At 49.1% G+C, this 23,329-nt stretch overlaps 1 protein-coding gene across 1 annotated transcript; it reads left to right on the plus strand.

Moving 5' to 3' along the window:
• Positions 1–1,866: 1,866 nt before the first annotated feature.
• ACER1 (alkaline ceramidase 1) lies at positions 1,867–21,914 on the plus strand. The gene is made up of 6 exons (XM_008150564.3): positions 1,867–2,051; positions 14,695–14,809; positions 14,891–15,032; positions 15,710–15,847; positions 20,115–20,252; positions 20,541–21,914. Exons 1-6 carry the CDS (start codon positions 1,959–1,961, stop codon positions 20,707–20,709), a joined length of 795 nt encoding a protein of 264 aa, XP_008148786.1. The 5' UTR covers positions 1,867–1,958; the 3' UTR covers positions 20,710–21,914.
• Positions 21,915–23,329: the final 1,415 nt, after the last annotated feature.

Genomic DNA, 23,329 nt, shown 5'->3' on the forward strand with positions numbered 1-23,329 from the left:
TATTTTTTAAAAGAAACTTTGTAGCCCTGCCATGAATGGCAAGTAGATATGGCCAGCCACTAGACAGGCTTATTTGAAAACAAGTACAATGTAAACGATGTCTCAAGATTCCAGCAGGATACTGTTACTTACTGAAGGGCTTTTTATCTAACACAGGGATTAAGTGTTAAGAGACATAAACATGTATTAGTACCAACTGAGCCGCTCTCCTCAAACTATTGAGAATTGAAAAGGGAGTGGACTACTTGTCACACAGTTTAATGATTCTGAATGCCAGTCCACGCATCACCAAAAATTATCTTCCTAGGGAAACACTGTGTCAGCTCATTAAAGCCTCATAGCAGGACCTACTATAATTATTCCCCTATTACAGGTGAGGAAACTGAGGCTCAGAGAGGCGAAATCGCTCGACACACTCTCACTTTCCAGCTGTGTGACCCTGGCTAAATTGCTTAACTTCTCTGGGCTTCAGTTTCCTCCTAGTAACCTGGAGATAACTAGCTCTCTCTTAGAGTTGCTCAGAACAATAAATGAGATCATACTGAATATTGAGCACTTAGAAAAGAGCCTGGCTCTGCTAAGTAGTTGGTAAAAGTGTGCCCTTGTTATTAGTATTCTGTAAGGTTGCCTTAAAGTTTAGAGCCAGCTGCAATAAGAAGACTTACTACCATTGATTGTGAGGCACACTCCAAGCCAAGCAGTGAGCTAAGCCCTTAACCTGTTTTAGTTCTGTGTGCCTTTGTAATAGTTGGGTCTATCACCATCCTTCCCATATTACAGATGAGCAAACTGAGGCACAGAGAGGTGAATTCACTTACCCAAGGTCACACAGCTTAAGAACTCAGAATTCAAACTCTGGTCTTGTCTGACTCTAAAACTATAGCTTTCCACAGCCCTTGGAAGCCAGGACCAGGGACCCCCATACCTGGTATGCCCAGAACGGAGGGGTCTCCTGGGACATGGGGCTTACAGTGCTGAAACCAGGATAGTCCCCAGCAAACTAGGATGACTTGGGGTTTTGAAGGTGGCCCCTGGCGGAATTGGTGACACTGTAGGCATATGAGGTCTTGACTGCCCAAGAAAAGTGGCTTCATCACAGCCCAGCCTCAGCCTGGCCAGTGTGGCTCAGTGGTTGAGTGTTGAACTATGAACCGGGAGGTCACGGTTTGATTCCAGGTCAGGGCACCTGCGGGCTTGACGATCCCCAGTGTGGAGTGTGCAGGAGGCAGCCAACCAATGATTCTCATTGATGTTTCTCTCTCTCCCTCTCGCCTCCTCTCTGAAATCAATACAAATATAAATGTAAAAACTCCAGCCCAACCTCTGATGGCACAGACAGGAAAACTGAGCTCCCGTAGGAGAAATGATTGGGCAAGGCCACGTACGGCAGGGAGCTGGGCTGAGCCTCCTGGCGGGGCGTGCTGCTATTTGCCTCTGATCTGGGAAACGGCAGCATGGAGCTTTGATGGTGTGAGGTAGTAAAACCTGATGGTTAAGAGCCTGGGGTCGAGACTCAGCCAGTCTGTTTTCACCTCTCGGCGTGCCCACCTTGCGTGCCCTCGACGAGTGACTTTGCTCTCTGCCTCAGTTTGCTTTTCTGTACAGTGGGGTTAGCAAAGGCACTCATCTCAGGGGGCTCATTATGATGATGATTCTTTTAAATGACTGTTCTGACGCAGTCCCCACTCTCATTCCTCGTGGGCGAGGAGGGGCCTCCCGTCCCACCCACTCCCTCCCTGCCCAGACCGAGCCAGCCCCTCCGCTTATGCCCAGGGCAGCCGCCACCGCACTGCCAGGCCGCCCTGGTGCAACTGGGGAGCGGCTCAGCAGGTTTTTCCTCCCAGCGTGCTGTGGAGCACCAGGCTGTCCTCTCCCCGCCTCACCTGAGCCCAGCCCTACTAGGCTCGCAGGCTCCTCTCTGCCAGACACAGCCAGCGGGCAGCGGGCGCCGCGTCACCATGCCCAGCATCTTCGCCTACCAGAGCTCCGAGGTGGACTGGTGCGAGAGCAACTTCCAGCATTCAAAGCTGGTGGCCGAGTTCTACAACACGGTGAGGGCCAGCTGGGCAGCAGCACTGGGGGTGGTGGTGGGGGGGCGGGCGGGCAGAGTCTCACCAGACCGGGGTTCAAAGCTTGGCGCCTCCACGTCCTCGCTGGGGAATCCTGTCTGAGCGGTTCGCCTCTCTGGGCCTCGGTTTGCTCCTGTGCCAGGCGGGGAGCTCTGGCTTTCATTCATGACTTGTCTCTCTCTGGCATCCGGCTCTGTGGTAGGCTTTGGAAAGGCAGCCATGACCCAGAAAAGAGTGACTCCAGGCATTCACAACCCGGGGTGATGCTACAGTCATGGGGGGCACACAGGCAGCTTCCGGGGGGGGGTGCCAGAGGTGGCCCCCAAAGCCAGCAGGGACGGGAGGGTCAGGGAGGGATGCCTAGAGGAGGTGACTATGGCTGCTTTGTTCTCAGCTGCATCCCCAGCCCAGGGTGACCAACTCATCCTAGTTTGCTGGGGACTGTCCTGGTTTCAGCATTGGAAGTCCGCGGTCCCAGGAGACCCCTCAGTTGTGGGCAGCCTCACACTGGAAGGGCCCCCAAATCTTGGGTGCCTACATGGCAATGGCTTTTGACCAACGCCTGAAAGATGTGAGTAGCCAAGGAGACGTGCGTCTGTGCTATCCTTGCTTGCCTTCCTCGAGCTCCTGGTATGGTGGGTAACACATAGTAGGTGGACAATGAATGGTGAGCAATACAATGGCCTTTATTGAGTGCTTCCTGGGTGCCAGGCGTCGTATTAAACATCTGCCAGGCAGACTCATTTAATCTCCACGGGGACCTGGGAGTTCAGCACCATATATCGTATGGAGAGTTAATCCCATTCTCCAGGCGAGGAAACGGGCCTTCGGGGAGGTTGAGGATACACCCAGGGCCACCCTGGCCCTTAGAGCCCGGATCAGAACTTGGTGGGTCCAGGAGAGTTTCTTAGCAGGTGGGGGAAGGGAGCTCAGTCCAAGGATGGTCACGTTGCTCTGATTCTTAGCTTTGACCTCGTTGCTTCTCAGGGCTGGGTGACAGGAGTTGGAGATTCCAGGGTCTTCTGGGTTCTTGTTCCTCCTGGTCAGAGACTCTGCCCATTCTGGCACTCAGTACCCTCACCTGGAGAGTGGGAGGGGCTGACCGTGCTGATCCCTGCAGAGGGGGGGAGGGTTTGGGCTTCTAGAACCCTCCTCTCTGCATTCCCTGGCAGTCCCCCGCAGCCCAGACTGTCCTCCATTGAGCCCCCGCCACAGAAGGCACCGGGGAGGGCTGGCTGGGTGTGGGCCGCGCCTGGGTCTAGCCGTGCTCTCGTGCAAACGTCTCCTCACGGCATCCTCCTTTAGCCCGTCTCTAAATGCAGAACATTGAGCAACCCGTGGGTACTCGCCGAGGCTGCAGGTCTCAAACGCGTTCTGCTCATGACATATCCCAGGAGATTTCTACACCATTATCACCCAGGACTGGCATTTCCAGATTCTTATCAAACAGAAACAGATGTTTCACAAAGCAGTGTCACCTTTCCCTGGTGGGAGCACACTTGGGTTTTTTACTTCTATCAAAAAGCCTCTGGCCCTAGCCGGTTTGGCTCAGTGGCTAGAGCACAAGCCTGCAGACGGAAGGGTCCCGGGTTTGATTCCGGTCAAGGGCACGTACCTCAGTGGCAGGATCCTCCCCAGCCCAGGCACTGGTCGGGGCTTGTGCAGGAGGCAAGCAATCGATATGTTTCTCTCACATCAATATTTCTCTCTGTCTTTCCCTCTCTCTTCCATTCTCGCTAAAAATCAATGGAAAAATATCCTAGAGTGAGGATAAAAAAAAAAAGGCTCTGGCAGAAAGGGCAGGGCAGGAGGAACTGATTTATATTATAAAGGGTTTCCCCAAACCCGAGATGCTCAAACCTGTCACTATAGCTAATAAATCATACCGTTCAGGGGTGAGCAAACTTCTGTTGTAAAGCTGGCTTGTTGGTAATTATGGCGTTGGGGGCCACGTGATCTCTGTAGAAATGACTCAACTCAACCACTGTAGCTGGGAAGCAGCTCCAGGCCAGAGGTCAACAAGTGAGTGTGGCCGCGTGCCAATAAGAGTTTATTTGTGGATGCCCAAATGTGAATTTTATATAACTCTTTTAATTTTTTTGACCTTTTAAAAACGTCAGTATTATTATTAGCTCATCGAACCACACAAGACAAGACAGTGGGCTGAACTTGGCACAGAGGCTGTAGTTCTCCAACCTCTGATACAGTTACATAAAAAGCAAACAAACAAACAAACAAACCCCCGTCAAATAGAGAACAAGATATTTTTCGGTTTGGGCCTCTCAAAAAAAATGAGTTTATTTCCTAGTGAGCGTGGCACACTCATCTTTTGCAGCTTCCTGTGGGAAACTGACAACTGTGTTGGGACATGAATTTACAAATAGCCCCCACCCCCTTGATGCCGACATCGTACCTCTAGGAACTTTAACCAAAGAGACAACCCCACTAGGTGGTGAGATTTATGTACAGAGTCATCGCTGAGTCACCGTAATTGCAGTGAGTAAATGGATAAATAAAAAGGGAGCCATAATATGTTCACCCCTCTGTGGAGGGCTGAATACATTCTGCCGAAACACTGCGCAACTGTTTGAAAGCACGTTTTTGAGCGAGGTATGTAAATTCAAGACAAAATATGCAGCAGAAATTTTTAAAAATGTGGTCACACGGACTTCATCCTGTTCCCCTTACCAGTCAGAACTCATAGTTGGAAAACAATGATCCCTGAAGAATCTTTTGCTTTCTTGCTGCTCTGCTTGCAAGGAGCTCTGAGCCTGCGGTGCGGGAGAGCCCAGCCCCCAGGGTCAGGGTGTGGAAGAAGGAAGCACCAGAGGACTCAGTCCAGGTGGTGGGAGGCTTCAGAGAGGAGGGCACCGAAGAGTTGGGTTTTGAAAGATGAATAGGAGCTTGCCGAGTTGGGTAGGAGCCAGGAATAAGAGAACGGAAGAAAGGAAATGGGTGGACTAGTCCTGGAAGTAAGAGAGGGGCTGGCCAGTTTGGGAAAGGGAAAAGGATGCTTCTGTGGCTAGAATATGGGCAGGGATGAAGATGACCGTTTTGAACACTGGGTTGCAGTGTTTGAAATGTATTTGTATTCATTGATGGAGTCACTCATTCATTCAACAAAAATGCTGTAATCCACCCTAGCCGGTGTGTTCACAGAGGTTAGAGCATTGGCCTAAGCACCAAAATGTTGCGGGTTCGATTCCCGGTCAAGGGCATATACCTGGTTGCAGGTTCAATCCCCAGCCCAGTGCGGGTGCATGTGGGAGGCAACCAATTAATGTGTTTCTCTCACATCAGTGTTTCCATCTCTCTCCCTCTCTCCCTCCCTCCCCTCTACTCTCTCTAAAAAAAAAAAAAAAAAAAAATCAATGGAAAAATATTCTTGGATGAGGATTAACAACAAAAACCAGCTCTAAACCAACCTGTGCTGGGTGATCCTGGGGTCCTAGAGAGGCTCAATGTCCCAGGATGTGGAGGGGGATTCAGAATTAGAAATGAGTCCCCCAGCCCCATGGTTAGTTTGTGGCAAAGGGAGAAACAGGAGCCAGAATCGAGTTGGTGGGGAGCCATGGGGGTGGGTATGAGGCCTCCACTTGTTGAATGGGGTGGGAACCTCATTGCTTAAAGAATGAACCCGGCCGGTGTGGCTCAATGGTGGAGCATCAACCTATCAACCAGAAGACCACGGTCCGATTCCAGTCAAGGGCACATGCCTGGGCCTCGGGCTCGATCCCCAGTGGGGGCATGCAGGAGGCAGCCCATCAATGATTCTCTCTCATCATTGATGTTTCTATATTTCCTTCCCTCTTCCTTCCTCTCTGAAATCAATAAAAATACATTAAAAAAAAAAGAATGAGTAAATACTCTCAGGGCATATGGAGCAAAGGCATGTGGAGCATCTGAAAAGGTCTTGAGGTGAGAGAGAACAGCGGTGGCTTGAACCAGAGCCCAGGCTGCCTGTGGGGGAGGGACCACGGATGAGAGAAAGAGCTGGTGAAGTTTCCAGGGCGAACTCAAGAAGGCCTGGCAGAGGCGTGTGTGTTCTGTTGTGAGGACACTGGGGAGCCATGGGTGGCTTTCGGGCATGGGCGAGGCAATGGTGTGGGGGTGGCAGGGGCACCTGGTTGATTTCACAGACAGCCAGGAGAGCCAAGAAAGTATATGTAACAGGAACGGGTCAGGAGTGTAGGAGGGGCTGGGGCAGGTGGGGCCGGGGGGAGAAGTCAAGGTGTAGGCTGCTCCAGTTTGCACCTGCTTGCTTGGGTTTGGCGGCCTCCAGATGTGGCCTCCTCCTGGGCTGCTGACATCTTAGGAGAGTTTCAAGTAAAGTGGGAAGAAGTTTCAAGGCCTCCCGGCTCCCAGAGGCAGCTGTGCTGCTGAAGTTGTCCTTAGGATCCTGCCAAAGCTTCGGGAGCTCTGAATCTCATCCTCTCCTTTCTGAAGGGATCTCCAGAAAACTCCCTCTCAGATGCTTGGATATAAAATGAAGGGATGGCATGGCTGGTGAGGGACCTGCACAGGCAAAGGCAGGGAGGTGGGAGTGAGTAGGACTGTGGGAGTGGGTCTCAAAGAGACGGGGGATCAGAAGAGGAAGGCTGGCCTCTGCCATGTGGTGATTCCAGTCCCTGTCTTCCCTGAATGCTGTGCGACTCAGGCAGGGGACTTGCCCCCTCTCTGAGCCGCTGGCTGTGACTAGCAGGTCCCATGAGCTCTAAACCACATCCCCACTTCTCTGCCTTTTTCCTCATTAACGTTCATAGCCAAAGCAATTAATTTCGGGCACCTCTGGTCTGCCAGGCCCTGCTTAAAACCACAAGGGCATGGTCCCTGCCCTCAGGGAGGACAGACGCCATTAATTGAATAATCACACACACCCGAAACTGGTACTCCTGCTCATGACACATCCAGGGCCCAGACTTGATAGATTTCTCTGGACCTCTTTTCTCCTTCTGAAAAACAGGCATTTGTGATCTCCATCCTGCTGGCCTCCTGCAGGGAGGGATCTGATTCAAGGAGACAGCAACCCCTTATGTTGCTCATCATTCAACAATAATTGATTGAGCCAGGCACTGTTTTGGGCTCTGGGGACACAGCGGTGATCAGAGCAGACAATAATGCCTGCCCTCCTGGGGCTGAGGTGCTGGGGGAAGGAGGAGACAGACAATAAACAGAAGTCAAGGGTACAGAATGGTGGTATGTGCTAGGGAAGGAAAACTCATTCATTCATTTACTCAGCAAATGTTCACTGAGCACATCTTCTAAGAAGAGACGACTGTGGGGTGCCGACAGTACTTAACTCATGGAGCCATGGAGAGGAGGAAGCAGGTACTAGACAGCCCAGATGTCCATCAGCTAAACCTGGGTAAATGCAATGTGGTCTATCCATGCCATGAAAAGGGGGAAGCTCTGACACTCACTACAATGTGTTGGACCTTGAATACACGATGCTCAGAGAGAGAAGCCAGACACAAAGGCCACACCGTGTGTGATTCCATTCATGTGACATGTCCAGGACAGGCACATCCACAGGGACAGGAAGTGAGTTAGTGGGTGTCAGGGGCTGGGGAGGGGAGGGAGTGACTGCTAATGGGGATGGGTCTTCTTTTGGGAGGTGATGAAGTGTTCTGAAATTAGATAGTGATAATAGTTGAATAATCTTGTGGATAGACTAAGAACCCACTGACTTTACACTTTAAAAGAATGAACTTGATAGTATGTGAATAAGAGCTCAATTTAAAAATAGAGATTCAAAAACCTCACAGTCTCTGGCGCGTCCTAATTATTAAAAAAAATCGAAGCTATTATTGTTTCAGGTAAACATAACGCAGAGATGCAAACGTATTGATGTGTTAATTATATTTGATGTTTCTTAATTTTTAAAAAAATATATTTTTATTGATTTCAGAGAGGAAGGGAGAGGGAAGAGAAGTAGAAACATCAGTGATGAGAGAGAATCATGCAGGGATTGGATGCCTCCTGCACGCCCCCTACTGGGGATCGAGCACACAATCCGTGCATGTGCCCTTGTCTGGAATCAAACCTGGGACCCTTAAATCCACAGGACAATGCTCTAGCCACTGAGCAAAACCGGCTAGGGCTTAATTTTTTTTTTAAATCCTCACCCAAGGATATGTTTTTAATGATTTTTAGAGAGAGAGAGAAGAGAGAAACATTGATGTGAAAGAGAAACATGGGTCAGTTGCCTCCTGTATGTCTCCAAGCAGGAATCAAACACACAACCTTTTTTTGGTGTATTTGACAATACTCCAACCAACTGAGCCACCCAGCCAGCGCTGATGTTTATTAATTCTATTTAATCGTCATAATTCTATGAAGCAGGCACTCTTAGTCTCCCACTTGGCAGATGGGTAAATAAAGGCTAGGAGAGCATATGTTTCCATCCCAGGGTTGCACAGCATGAATTGCCAGTGCACGAAAGTTGCAAATGCTAGAAGTTCCATTGTGAAACCCAGGCCACCTGGTCCCAGAGTCTCTCACTTAACCACAGCTCTGTGAGGCCACCCAGTTACTGAGTCATTAACAGTTAATTGTGTGCATCTGAATTCCTGAGAGTAAGTCCCATGCTAGGAGGGATTGTGGCTTGGCTGGTGCTATTGCTCCAGCCCCACCCAGCACCAACATTTGTGCGTACCTGGTAGATGGATGTAGACAGGGTCCTGGACAGGTGACAGTGCCAGGTGCGGGTGGTGGGAGTCTGGCTGTGGCACATTAGGACAAGTGGGCGGTCTTGGCCATGTTCATTGATTTGATTGATTCAACAAACTTTTCTTGAGTGTCTATGGGGTGCCCAGCGTGCGAGGGTGTTGGGGACACAGCTAAGGATAAAACGTGTTTCTTGTCCTCACAGAAGTCACAGTCCAGTGTGTGTGTGGCACAGACAATGAAGGTGGTAAGAATGAATCATGGACTCCTCCAGGGAAACAGTGATGTGCAGAGAAGCTGTTAGTGGGGATACGGGGGAGGGCAGGCTGGTTGTGGGGGCTTCGGGCTCAGCCCAGGGTGGTTGGGGGTAAATGAGAAAGGGGTTCCCCCTCTACCTTTTCCTGATGCTGAGGCAGAGAGTCCATTCAGTCAAGCTCTCCCTTCCTCCTTCTCTTCCTTTCCTTCCTCTCCTTCTCCCTCCCTTATTCTCCCACTTCTTTCTTCCCCTCTTCTTCCTGCTTTTCCTCACGCCCTCCCTTGATCTCTCCTTTCCTTCTTCCACGCCTAAGGTAACCGGCCACATCTATTCACCGGACACCCTGCTGGGGCCTGGGCAATAAAAAGGCAAACACGCTAGAATAACAGCAACACATTGTGCACAACCATTACAGCACCCGTGCCAGGCACATGTAGGCGTTATTCACATGTATCTTGGCATGCATTATTATCCAAGTATAGCTCCTTCTCTGCTAGGGGCTGTACCCCCATTTTTGCCGGGTATTGGAAGAAGATACGAGTAGTCATAGGCATATAGGAGAGACCGAGCATGTCAAACTTGCGGCGGGGAGCGTGTAGACCAAGTAGCCATTGCTAACCAAGGAGCCATCAGAGAAAACAGTTCTTCAGAGTAGCCCTATAAAGCAGCCACGCACCGGCTGGTCAACAATACGTTTTTATACCAACTTAGACAAAAGAGGCTTCTTGCCAAAGAATGATATCCATATTTGGGTTATAGAAAGGTGCGCCTGCGCAGTGCGTACAGTAAAACTGCTGTGTTATTGCCTTTGGCAAATTGGCCTTGACCATCCGGCGTACTGTGATTGAGGTTCCCACAATTATTATCTACAAAAATTTACTGAGCACCTACTGGGTGTGCCAGGCACTATTCTAGACAGTGGGGGGTGGGAGGAAGGGTGTCAAAGCAGTGAACAAAACAGCCAAATTCCGGTGGCACTGGGCTCCTTAATCCTCACCGCGGCACTCAGAGGTAGAGGAGGAAGTTGGAGCACAGAATGTCCTTCAAACCCTGCCTGGATACCCATCGTAAAGGCAGGGACTTTGTTTTCAGATACTGCTAAGGTCCTTGAGCACATAGTAGGTACTGAAGGAATGGTTGTTGAGCGAATGAATGAATAAATGAATGAATGAGAAAGCATCTGCTGGGGCTGGGACCCAGGGAGTTCACCTCAGGTGTGCCCAAGAGCTGAGGGCGGGGCTGGCCCTGGACACAATCCCAGATTGGTGCCTCTCCTGCCTTGCCGAGTCTGGGTGGGGCCAGTGGTTGGGAAACATGGAGGCCCAGCCCCAGAGGGCAGGGAGGAGACCCTGGCATCTTCTCCGATGCTATCAGAGGTTCCAGAGCCAGCTGTCACTCATTAGTCAGAGGCTCTGCCCGGTGCTCCGCCCTCATGCTGCACACTGGGCATCATTTAAAGCTCCTGTCTCAGCTCTGCCGGCCTCTGAGTGTGGAGCAGCTAGACCACTAATAAACTCGTTATTATCATTTCCCACAACCACAACAATAGCACGGCCCTTGCTATTTCTTAAAGCAGGGGAGCCCCCTCTATATCAGGGAGCCCCCTCTATATCACTACCGCCTGTCTAGTCTTCTTGTCTTCCAAGGCAGGGGCTAAGCAAGTTTCAGAGTCTTCTGGAGCTGTGCATCATCAGGGAAGTCATTGAGATTCGGTTTTCGCATGGCCAAACAAGAACTAGAATGCTGGACTTTGGGGGGTGTGCACGGATTCAAAACACTCTCTACAAAGGTGTGTGGTCAAAACATGAGAAAGTAACAGTCCTAGCGCCTTCTACCCAGAACTTTCTAGATGCAGGACCCTCTGTCAAGTGTTTTCATGCATATGATGGGTGATCCACCTGAATCTATTTTGAGGTCTGGTCAACAAGAAATACTGACTGAGTACCTACTATATTCTGGTTCCTGAGGTTACAATGGGGAATGGAGAAGACACAGCCTGTGTAATCAAAGCCAGGTTTAGCAGAAGAGCCAGACAGCTCCAGGGCAGCTGGACAAGTGTCAGGACGTGGGACAGCAATGGGCACAAAGGAAGGCCACCTAACCCTGCCTTGAGGGAGTGGGAAGTCTTTAGTAGGAAGTGATACCCAGGTGACAGATGAAGTAGAAGTTGGCCTGGCAAGGGGGCGGTGGTGAGTGGAGAGCAAAGTGTTCCAGGTAGTGGGAACAGCACATGCAAACTCCTGGAGGTAAGAGGTAAGAGTAAGTATGGCTCATTCAAAGGAACTGAGTTATTCCTTCACCAGGATTATAAAGTTGAAGGTGGAGCAAATAAATGAGTAGTGGAGAGAGTTTATAAGCCAAGTTTAAAAGCTTGGATTTTAATTATGGGAGTCACAGAGGTGTTTTATTTATTTTATTTTTATGTAGAGTTTAAAGTGACAGATGTATTTTATTTTTAATTGATCTTAGAGAGAGGGAGGGAGGGAGGGAAGGAGGAGGAGGAGGAGGAGGAGGAGAGGAGGGAGAGAGGAAGAGGAGGAGGAGAAGGGAGAGAGAAACATCGCTGTGAGAGAGAAACATAAACGTCAGATGTATTTTAAATGGAGGCTTTAAAATTTCCCATTTGATATCCATGGCCCCATTTTCCCTTAGACAACAAGCTGCTCCCCCCGCTACTGGTTATGGTCTCGATGGGTGGTCAATCAAGGTCCTCCCTCTCCTCTGGCCAAGGGTGGGATGTGGCCCGGGTTACACGCTCCAGAATTTGAATCTTGGGCTTGGACATAAGGAATGAACATAGTTGTTTTGATTCATGCCCTAAGTTGCCCCCTGAAGAAATTGTCCATTCAAGGGTCAGAGCTATTCTGGTTTCTGGTTTTTCTTGTCTCTGCAATTCCTTTGATTAAGGAGCTCCACATAATAAATGAATGAATTAATCAATTAAGTAGGTAACTATACACCCCCACACCCACACACACATGTAATATTTATAATGTAAGTTTACCAGAATCATTTTCTGTTGCTTGCTACCAAAGAAGCCTAGCTAATATGCTAATGGTGATAGTTTTGTTGGATGCAAGCAACAGAAAGCTAGCTTAAGCAAAAAACAAAACCAAAGAATCAAACAAACAAACAAAAAAGAGAGAATGCATGCGAAAAATACTGAGATATTTTAGAAAATGGGAGGGCTGGGGCCTAGTGCAGGACTGAAGGATTCAGCAGAAGGGGAAATACTGCCCTTGCGTGTTTGTTTTTATTCTCAGCCTTATCTCCTCCTGGTAGCAAGATGGCTTCCATATCTTAAACATCATGACAATATCCCAAAGGCCTTGCTAGAGTTGTCAACTGTGCGACTCAATTTTGGTAACTCCCAGGCTCTGTGTCTGCCTCAGGTTTTAAATTCCCAAAAGAGAACATCTGATTGGCCCTGTTTGGGATAGGGGTCTACTGCAGTGGGGCGGGGTCTCATGATACAGACAGGGCAAGTGTGTATCTGTTCTAGGGTAGCCATTGTGAACCAGTGTCTGTCCCAGAGGTGTGTTGGACCTTGTCCATTGATAGGCACAAGAGACCTTGGCATCGAAAACAAGCATGTGGGTGGGACCAAGGGCTTGGAAACCAGTTTGCCAACACTGGGTCCTCCACCCGTGACCTTTGTGCTGGCTCCACCATGACCCAAGGAGAGCCGTGGGCTTCCCTGGAATCAGGAGGACGCCTCCCTTGGGAACCTTTAGAGGCTCCGAGGCCCCAGGCTCATAGATGGTGACATTGTATCAGGTGAATGGGTTCCCTCACCCACCACTGTGCTCTATTCTTGAGTCATCATCCTTAAGACCAGAGTTCTGAAAAAATAACAGAGCACCCTAGTTGACAGGGCACAGCTCCTTCACTAAGATGGGACACAGACAACGGAGAAGACCTTTACAAGAGGAAGAGTTTATCAGGGAGGCGAGGGTGTAATTGAGCAAGCTAGATGGCTGACCTCAAATTGGCGGGTCAAGAAAACCACAAGAACACTTGTTTCTGAGCTCATGTGAGATACTCACCGTGGCCCCAGTCTACCTGGGGGAGACTTTTGAAGTCCTGTGTCAGACTTAGGGATTTTTGAGCCATTGAAATTCCGGTGCAAATATTCTTGTGACCTTAATTGTACTCATAGGCTAGTGGGGACATTTGGATCAACAGCGTGAAGAGGCAGGTGGCATTATGCATATGTCACAAATGTAGAGAGAAAGGGCATTGAAGTTGCCTTCGCAAGGCCCCACAGTTAGTGAGGTAGCATGGATCCAATTCCATGTCACTACGATCCTAAAGCCCATGAACTGGAAAGCTTTGGTTTCAAATGAAACACCCAATTAAAAGCAGCTTAAACAGAAAGAACAATATCTTCTTCTTATTGTTTAAATAGAAGTTCTGATGTACATGGTTCTGGAATAGCTTAACTCAGCAGCTCAACATCATCAAGCTTCTTGGATCTTTTCATCTTTCTGCTCTGATATCCCTAGAGAAGTGTTTCTCAAAATATTGTCCAGGGACTCCCTGGGGGTCCCGTACACCCTTTCAGAAATTCCTTGAGGTCTAAATTACTTTCATAATAATGTGGGGATATTATTTGCTTTTTTTTCACTTTGATTATCTCGCAAGGATACAATGGAATCTTTCAGTGGCCACATGATGTGTGATGGAATCATCTCTCTGATGGCCAAGGGAATATATGCTTGTGTAGTAAGCTATTTTGAAATGTTCTTGGATTCAATTTCTAATATAGTCAGTCTTGATAGATGTAACTCCCATACACAGAAGGTCTTTGAGGTCCTTAATAATGTTTAAGAATGTAAGAGGGTCTTGAGACCAAAAAGTTTGAGAACTACTATTCTCAAGTATCTGTTTTTGCTTTCAGCCTAGTTTCCTCATGGTTGCAAAGGAGCTGCCACATCTTAAACAGCACAAAAATGTCCAAAGTCCTTTTCCCTGGGCCTGATTTCAGTAAAGAGAATTTTCCCAGAAGTCCCTCATCAGAACTTCCATCATGTTTCATGGCCAGAATTATATCACACATTTATTCCTCAATAAATACCATTGGCAGGCAAAGGGAGTGATCCATACCTTGGGGCCAAATCCTGCTTCCCTGAAAGCTTGTCCTCCAGATGCTTGAACATAATTCAGGTTTATTTAGCAAGGAAGAAAGGGAGTACACATAACTTAAGACACAGGTTCAGATGCATTTTGGTCCACAGGAAGTAGAATGCAAGCCTTACGCTGCTTATTAAGGACTGACCTGAAAGTAATAGATTCATTTACATTCCTATCCCATTGGCCACACCAGGTCACAAGGGCGCCGTGTATTGCAAGGAAGACTGGGAAATGTAGTCTTTAGCTGAGTAGCTGTGTGCCTAGCTAAAACTTGGGATACTATTTTTATAAGGAAAAGGGGGAGAATGTAGGTAGAGTGTTAGTAGATAGTCTTTGCCACACCCATTGAATAAACAAATGAATCCATAGGATAATGGATGGAGTTATGGATCTGCTGATGACCCATTGACTGTAAAGATGAGCTGAAAGACTTGACAAACTCTGGGTTGATTCATTGCCTGAAAGGAGATAGGTGACCAACTGGCTAATGACTGAGGGTTTTGACATAGGGCCAGGCCTCCTCTGCCTCCCTTGTCTGACACCCTCTCCTCATGCCCTCCTCTTCTCCAGTTCAGCAATGTCTCCTTCTTCATCTTTGGGCCTCTCATGATGTTCCTGATGCACCCTTATGCCCAGAAACGCTCCCGCTCCATTTATGCCCTCTGTGTCCTCTTCATGATCATAGGTAGGTGGGGCCTGTGACCGTGGGGCAAGGGGCGTGGGAAGGAACACCTCCCTGACCACCTGCCTTTGTCTCTTGCTCCAGGCCTGTTCTCCATGTACTTCCACATGACGCTCAGCTTCCTGGGCCAACTGCTGGACGAGATCTCTATCCTGTGGTTGCTGGCTGGTGGCTACAGCATATGGATGCCCCGCTGCTACTTTCCCACCTTCCTAGGGGAAAACAGGTAGGATGGGGGCTGGCCCTCTGGTGATTCCGTTAGAGCCCACCTGGGCTTTTGTGTCCCCTCCCTGAGCCCCATGGTGGACCTTGACATCCCTCCCCTGGCTACACCAAAACTTTGTCCTGACCCTGCCTGACTTAACTGGGCTCCTAAGCCACCCCTCTAAGTGTACTTGGAACTCCTACAATTCCTCCCCAGATAGCCTGGGACCATCCCTAGACTGTATCTGAGCTCACCTGGGGGCTGGGGGGTCTTAGGACCCATCCCTAAGCTTACCTGGGCCCCTGGGAACTATCCCCTGAGTTTATCAACTGGGTTCCCTGAAATGTTATATATGATCCTCCTAGGCCCCCCTCTTGACCTGAGACTCCTCTGAAATGCTCTCCTGACCCTAATTGACTCTTCTGAGCCTTCTAAGACTCCTCAAGTGATAGCTTCTGGGACGCTGCATTTCTTTCCGTAATCCCACCCGGGCCCTCCCTGAATTTCTTGCCTGACCTCACCTGGGCCCTGAGCTCCTCTGCTGAGCCCACCTGGGAGCGCCAAGACCTTTCTCTGAGCCCAGTTGGGCTCCTTGGAACCCCTTCCCTTTCCTCACCCACCTCTGCCACAAGATCTCCATGTGACCTGCCCAATCCCTCCCAAGGAGGGACCCCACAGCTGAGCTCTTCTCCCTCCAGGCCCCAGTTTATCTGCCTGATTGTCATCGCCACCATGGTCAGTACCTTCCTGTCCTTCCTGAGGCCTACGGTGAACGCATATGCCCTCAACAGCATCGCCCTGCATATCCTCTACATCGTGTTCCAGGAGTACAAGAAGTGGGTGGTAACTGCAGGCCCCCAGGAGGGTGGCTCCCATCCCCTTCCAGGGCCACCCTCTCCCCCCTCATCCATTCCTTCCCTCCCCCGCCCCACCCCCCCGGTCCTCACCACCACACACACACACTTAAAAGGCATGGAGTTCTTTTCCTGTTTGTTTGGTTAATCCTTACCCAAGGATATTTTTTCCATTAATTTTTAAACAGAGTGAAAGGGAAGGAGGGAGGGAGGGAGGGAGAAAGGGAGAGAAAGAAACATCTATGTGAGAGAGACACATCAATTGTTGCCTCCCATACTCACCCTGAACCTGCAACCCAGATACATGCCCTTGACCAGGAATTGAACCCATGACTCCTCGGTGTTTGAACCGACACTCTAGCCACTGAGCAGCACCAGCCAGGGCCAGGCACTGAGTTCTTGCTGACTCCATGCTCAGGATCACCCACAAACAAGGGGCAGGGCGAGGATTTGAACCTAAGGCTGCTGACTGCAGAGCTTGTCCTTTTTCCTTATGAGCCCCTCAACATGTGCTAGTATGTAACTGGAGAGTGTGGCACCATAAACCTCCATGTGCCCACTAACCAGCCCCAACAACCATCAACATTTTGCCACCCTGTGTTATATAGTCCCCCTCAGATTTCACATCAGGGCACTCATTGATTTTTCAGGATTTCACTCTCCCAAAAAAGAATTACTACTTTTTAAAAAAATGTATTTTTATTGATTTCAGAAAGGAAGGGAGAGGAAGAGACAGAAACATCAATGATGAGAGAGAATCATCCACCGGCTACTTCCTGCACACCCCCTACTGGGGATTGAGCCCGCAACCCCTGCATGTGCCCTGACCAGGAGTCGAACTGTGACCTCCTGTTTCATAGGTTGACGCTCAACCACTGAGCCACATCGGCTGGGCAAGAATTCTTACTGTTTCACACCATACTATGTCTTATTAGGACAGAGGAGGAACTCTCAAATGGGGCCATTTGAGATTTGAATGAAAGGGTAATTTACAAAGGAGAGGGCAAGGTGTAGGAATATCACTAGGAATCATTTAAAACCCCTGTGCTAATAAGAGTGAGATTCTATGACCATCAGGAGATCTGGGGCGAGGGGTCATGGGAGGGGCTGATCGCAAGAATCTGGAAGGAGAGAGCCCACAAGGTCTCCTTGGCAAGAGCTGTGACTTCCAGGTGCCGGTTGCAGCCAGCTTGAGCCCACCCCACAGAGAGGGAGCTCTGAAAGCAAACCTAACAGTACCCTCCCGCACCCTTTGCTTTCTTGCTGGGGCTCCCTGTTGGCCAACCCAGCGGGAAGCCCAAGGATAAGGAAAATCTGGATTTGGTGCACACAACCCAGCACTGCCCCCTCCTGCCCCCAGGTCACGGGCAGAGTGAAGAGGGTGGGGAAATTCTACAGGGACAAACGGAAGATATGGCACACACACTTCTAACAAAGTTAATGAGACTTCCTTAAAATAGTATCCAGTACCCAGTTCTCATCGACGTCTGCTCAGTTTCTCAAAGATGCTTCTTACGCCTGGTCTTAGTTAAGTCAGGATCCAAACCAGTCTCTTCGGTCTTTATTTCATATCATCCCCCCTTCTCCCTTTGCTCATGTCTATTAATAGCACCCCTCGGTCATTTGCCTATAGAACAGGCGTCCTCAAACTATGGCCCGTGGGCCACATGCGGGTGTTTTTGCCGTTTTGTTTTTTTTACTTCAAAATAAGATATGTGCAGTGTACATAGGAATTTGTTCATAGTTTTTTTTAAACTATAGTCCGGCCCTCCAACGGTCTGAGGGACAGTGAACTGGCCCCCTGTTTAAAAAGTTTGAGGACCCCTGCTCTAGAACATCTCACATTCTGGATTTGACTGCTTCCTATGGCATCTTTCAATGTGTTTCTTTATTTTTTGCATTTCCTGCAAATTAATAGTTAGATCTAGATTTAAATTTTTTATTTATTGATTTTAGGGAGAGAGAGAAAAACATTTATTTGTTGTTCCACTTATTCATTCATTGGTTGATTCTTTTTTAAAAATAGATTTTTTATTGATTTTTAGAGAGAGAGGAAGGGAGAGGGAGAGAAGAGAGAGAGAGAGAGAGAGAGAGAGAGAGAGAGAGACAGAGAGAGAGACATTGATGTAGGAGTGAAACATCGATCAGCTGCCTCCTGCACACCCACTACCTGGGATCGAGCCTGTAATTCAGGCATGTGCCCTGTGCATGGGACGACACCCAACCAATTGATCCACACCAGCTAGGGCCATTGGTTGGTTCTTGTATGTGCCCTGACCGGGATTGAACCCACAATCTCAGCCATCGGGATGATGCTCTAACCAACTGAGCTCCCACTCAGGGCTCAGGTTTACATTTTTTAGGCCAGGGTATTTCATGTGCAATGCTGGGTGCTCCTGGTTCCCTCCCATTAGGACTGCCGAGTGAGTGGGTGCCGCACATTTAGTGCTTTGAGGTGGATCAGCGGATTCGGGTGATGCCACCTGTATCAGATCGTTTTCCACTGACCTGTCACCCAATGACTTCGGCAGCCACTGATGCCCCTGTCTCCATCCATGATCTCATCAGGGGGTGCAAAAGGGTGGTTTGCAGATTCTATTATTCCCTCTGCATTGAGTAGCTGGAGTTCTTTCATCAAAGACTTTCACGAATCAACCTTGACACAGAGAGTTTGAACAGAGAAGACAAGAGAGACCACTGATCCTTTCCCATTATTTATCAGAGTGCTGATTCGGTGCCTTAGCCCTAAGTCTCTAGTAGGGCCCAATGCAGTTGGTTTTGTTTCTAAGTTTTGTTGTTATGAAGTCAAAGATGTTTACATTTCTGAAGTGTTTTAACCCATTTGGGTCACTGTACTGCTTTTTTTACTTTTTTTTTTTTTTAAATATATTTTATTGATTTTACAGAGAGGAAGAGAGAGGGATAGAGAGTTAGAAACATCGATCAGCTGCCTCTTGCACACCCCCCACTGGGGATGCGCCCGCAACCAAGGCACATGCCCCTGACCGGAATCGAACCTGGGACCCCCGAGTCCGCAGGCCGACGCTCCATCCACTGAGCCAAACCGGCTTCGGCACTTTTTTTACTTTTTATTTTGAAATAATTATGGACTCATAGTGAGTTGCAAAAACAGTACAGAGTCCTATGTACCTTCCTCCAGCTTCCTCCAGGCCCCCCTGTCCTTACCCTCCCCCCTGACTCCCCCCACCCCACCAGTGGCAGCATCTTATGTAACCTCAGTACAACTTCCAAAGGAGGACATTGACAATGGGACAATACTGTTATTGAGACACCGACTTTATTCAGATCTCACCAGTTCTTACTCATTATGCTTTTTCTGTTGTTCAAACTGTCTCATTTTAGGCCAGCGGGCAGGGCCTGTGATTCTAACCATAAAGGAGTTTCTGCCTTATCAACCCCCGGTACGGTCTTTGCTGGGGACACAGGATTAGCTCTGCTATCAGGGAAACAGATTCTGTTCCTGAGTCGTCCCAGGACATGGCCGTCAGAGAATCACCCTCCCACTCACAGACACACACATTCTCACAGCCACCCAGACAAGAATTTTCAAGCACTGACTCACAGATGCACACACACACACACACACACACACACGCACACGCACAAACACAGAAAGGCTTGTTGGTTAAGAATTCTGCAATCTGCCTAACTGGCATGGCTCAGTGGTTGATTGTCGACCCATGAACCAGGAGGTCACGGTTTGATTCCCGGTCAGGGCACATGCCCAGGTTGTGGGCTCGATGCCCAGGTTGTGGGCTCGATCCCTAGGAGGGGGTGTGCAGGATGCAGCCAATTGATGATTCGCTCTCATCATTGATGTTTATATTGCTCTCTCTTTCTTCCTCTCTCTGAAATTAATAAAAAACATATCTTAAAAAAAAAGATTTCTGCAATCTGACAACCTTGGTTCAGCTCTGCCCCTAGTAACCGTGGTTTGGTGTTGGGGCATAACTTAATCTCATGGGTCTCAGTTTTCTCGCCATTCTACAAAATGGGAATATTAGCATTGTTGTGAATACTAAGTTTCTACCCAAAGGACTTGTTGACTGCACTTGACATCCTGTAAATGCTCTGCAAACGTTAGTCATAAGCACAGATGAGGCCCCCTCCCCCTGGCAACCTGGATCTTTCCCTCTTCCAGTCTCACCTCCTTGGTGGAGGAATTTCCCATCAGCCCCTGCAGACTCCACTCGGAGTCAGGCTCTCATCTCCCTTCCGCCCTCCCTAGGACCAGTAATAAGGAGCTTCGACATCTCATTGAGGTCTCCGTGGTTTTGTGGGCTTTTGCATTGACCAGCTGGATCACTGACCGCTTCCTTTGTAGTTTCTGGCAGCAGATTAATTTCACCTACATGCACAGCGTCTGGTAAGCACCTACCCTGTGGGCTGGGGTCCCAGAACCAGAAAAATCTCAGCTATCAGAATGTGGGGCATCAGCCTGGGGACATAAAGGGATGGCACCAATACTGGGTCTTGTGTGTTTGGGCGGGTGTGTGTGGGGCAACTGGCAGCAATCAGGGGGTGAGTTCCAGAAGGTTCCTTTGGACTATCAGGATCCATGAGAAGTCAGGAGAGGACCCAGGTGGGGCTGGGGACATCCAGCTGGCCACAGGGACATTTTGCACCCTCACTGCCCTCTCCCTGCTTCCCACAGGCATTTGCTCATCAGCATCACCTTCCCTTATGGCATGGTCACCATGGCCTTGGTGGATGCCAGGTATGAGATGCCAAACCAGACCCTCAAAGTCCGCTACTGGCCTCGGGACACGTGGCCCGTGGGGCTGCCCTACGTGGAAATCAGTGGTGACCACAAGAACTGCTAAAGTCTGCCGGTCTCTGGACTCCCCAACCACCAGCCAACTCACCTGTGTCTTGATGAGAGAGGCTTGGATCGCGAGTCTGAGAGACACACACAGTTCCTTCCTCCAGCTCCCTTTCCTCATCCTCCTTGCCCTGCATGACCCCACTCCAAGGCAGGGGATGGACATCAAGACTTCTCTGAGCAGCAGACTGATGACCCTGCAGGGCTGCCAGGCAGAGCTCCCCTTCCGGACCTGCCCTGTTCTCTGTCATCTCCTCCTCATGCTTGTGTTCATGGCCACCCTGTTGTCACACAACCTGGAAGGACTGGATGACCAGCTGCTATGATAACATGGCTTCCACTGGGATGACCTCTACTGGGGCTTGGGCCACATGCCGCTTATTCACAGTGGCAGCCATGACCAGACTCTTTGGACCTGACTTTGGCCTGGCACTGTCCTTGGTACTTAGAGGCCATCCCTAAGAATGGACATGTTTTCCGGTAACCTCATCCCACCCTCATGCGTGCAGAGACCTTGCAGGCCACCACACACGCTCACACATGGACTGTGTGGCCATCTCACTGGTTGACAGCAGAGTGACATGGACACCTGGATGGGCAGTCTGGGTGCTGTGGGGCACGGAGGGGAGCTGGGGTGGTCAGTATAGGCTCTCAAAGCAAGGGGAGAAGGGGAGTAGTATTTCATTGTGGTTAAGAGCACAGGGCTTGGAGTTAGGAGACCTAAGTTTGAATCCTGCTCCACCATTTCCTACTTGTATCATCTGGGGGAAGTGATTTTTTCCTGCGTCTGAAGCTTGTCTATAAAATGGAAATATTCCTTTCTTCATGAAATTTCTGTGTGGATAAAACAAGATAAGGCATGTAAAGTGCTTAGCATGGAGTCTGATAAACATCTATCCATATACTCACCCTTTAATTTATTCATCCATCCATCACCATTGAATCATTCATTGAAACATCCATTCATCTATCCACTTATCCATCCATCCATCCATCCATCCATCCATCCCCTATTATCCTTCCATCCATTTATTTAATTATCTATCCCTCTCCTCCATTAACCCACCCATTTATATTTAGCGATCCATTTGTCTATTCATTTATCCATCCAAATCATCCCATCATTCTTCCAATCATCCCACCTATTCATTCACTCATTTATCTCTTCAACAAATATACATTTTCTACTATATGTCTTACGCCAGTCCCTGGGGACACAAGACAACAAAGACATACAAAGTCCCTGCCTTAATGAGGAGACATATCCTATATAATAAAAGGCTAATATGCATATTGACCGAACGGCTGAAGGACTGGTCGCTATGATGTGCACTGACCACCAGGGGCAGACGCTCAATGCAGGAGCTGCCTTCTGGTGGTCAGGGCGCTAGCGCCTCTCAGCCAGAAGCCAGGCTCACAGCTGGCAAGTGCAGTGGCGGTGGTGGGGAGCAGACCTAAGCTGTCAGTCGGACATCCCCCAAGGGCTCCTGGACTGCAAGAGGCCACAGGCCAGGCTAAGGGACCCCCCCCCCCTGGGTGCACAAATTTTGTGCACCGGGCCTCTAGTGTTAGATAAAATGACACACCAACAAGGCAATTCCAGGCACTGATGGGTCTGCCTAAAAGATAGAGCACAGTGATGTTCTGGAGAACCAGAACAGCCCTTTTAAGTGGAAGGTGAGTGGGCATTGCACTTGCCAGGTGAGATCTCAATGATCAGAAGGAGCCAATCATAGTGAGAGCTGGGAAAGGCCATTCTGGGCAGAGGAAACTCCTGGGGTGGGAACGCACTGGAGCAACTGAAAGAAAGCCGTTGCCAGAGCTCAGTATCCAAAGGAGAGCCCAGAGTAAGAGGTTCTTAACCTGGGGGGCCTGAATGGGTTTTCATACCCATGGACCATTTGACATTCTCTGCAAAAGATGGGTGTCAGGCATGCTATCTGGATTCTAGGAGTGCCTCACCCCAAAAGCAGCTGAGGCAAGCCCATCTAACTCGTTGGAGAGATTGGGACATTAAAGACAAAGGGCCACTCATATTTATTGAGTCGCTACCATGTGCTCTATGCCCATGATGCACTTCATTGAATCTAATAATCCCCTCTCCCACACAGCACTTCAAATAGAATATTCTTATTTTATAGAGGTGGTTCAAAGAGGGCAAGCAACTTGCTCAGGGTCACAGCTCTTGATATGATCCAGCAATTCCACTCCTAGGTATAATATACCCAACAGAGTTAAAAACAGACATTCAGACAAATGTGTGTACAGAAATGTTTATAGAAACACTATTGATAAGATCCAAAGGGTGGAAAGCAACATAAATGCCCAACAATGGAAGAGTGGGTAAACCAGCTGTGGTGTAGCATACCATGGAATACTATTTATAATAATAAAAACATAATATGCTAATTAGACTGGACATCCTTCCGGACGTCCTTCCTTCTGGACAAAGCTGCAGTGATGGGGGCTGCAGCAGAGGCGGCAGAGGCCCCCGGTGGTGGCAGCAGTAGGCGGGGACCAGGGCCAAGGCCCTTGTAGGAATTGTGTGCATCAGGCCTCTAGTTTTGCTATAAAAAGGAGTGAAACGCTGACACAAACTACATCATGAATAAACCATGAAA

Source organism: Eptesicus fuscus, chromosome 6 (genome assembly GCF_027574615.1).
Source record: "Eptesicus fuscus isolate TK198812 chromosome 6, DD_ASM_mEF_20220401, whole genome shotgun sequence".
Taxonomy (NCBI): Eukaryota; Metazoa; Chordata; class Mammalia; order Chiroptera; family Vespertilionidae; genus Eptesicus; species Eptesicus fuscus.

What these genes read in the sequence shown, in the direction of transcription:
- ACER1 (XM_008150564.3), top strand. Translation starts at nt 1,959, where the DNA reads ATGCCCAGCATCTTCGCCTACCAGAGCTCCGAGGTGGACTGGTGCGAG. An exon ending in TGTCCTCTTCATGATCATAG is followed by an intron (nt 14,810 to 14,890) that starts GTAGGTGGGGCC and finishes CTCTTGCTCCAG; the next exon opens with GCCTGTTCTCCATGTACTTC. An exon ending in ACCTTCCTAGGGGAAAACAG is followed by an intron (nt 15,033 to 15,709) that starts GTAGGATGGGGG and finishes TTCTCCCTCCAG; the next exon opens with GCCCCAGTTTATCTGCCTGA.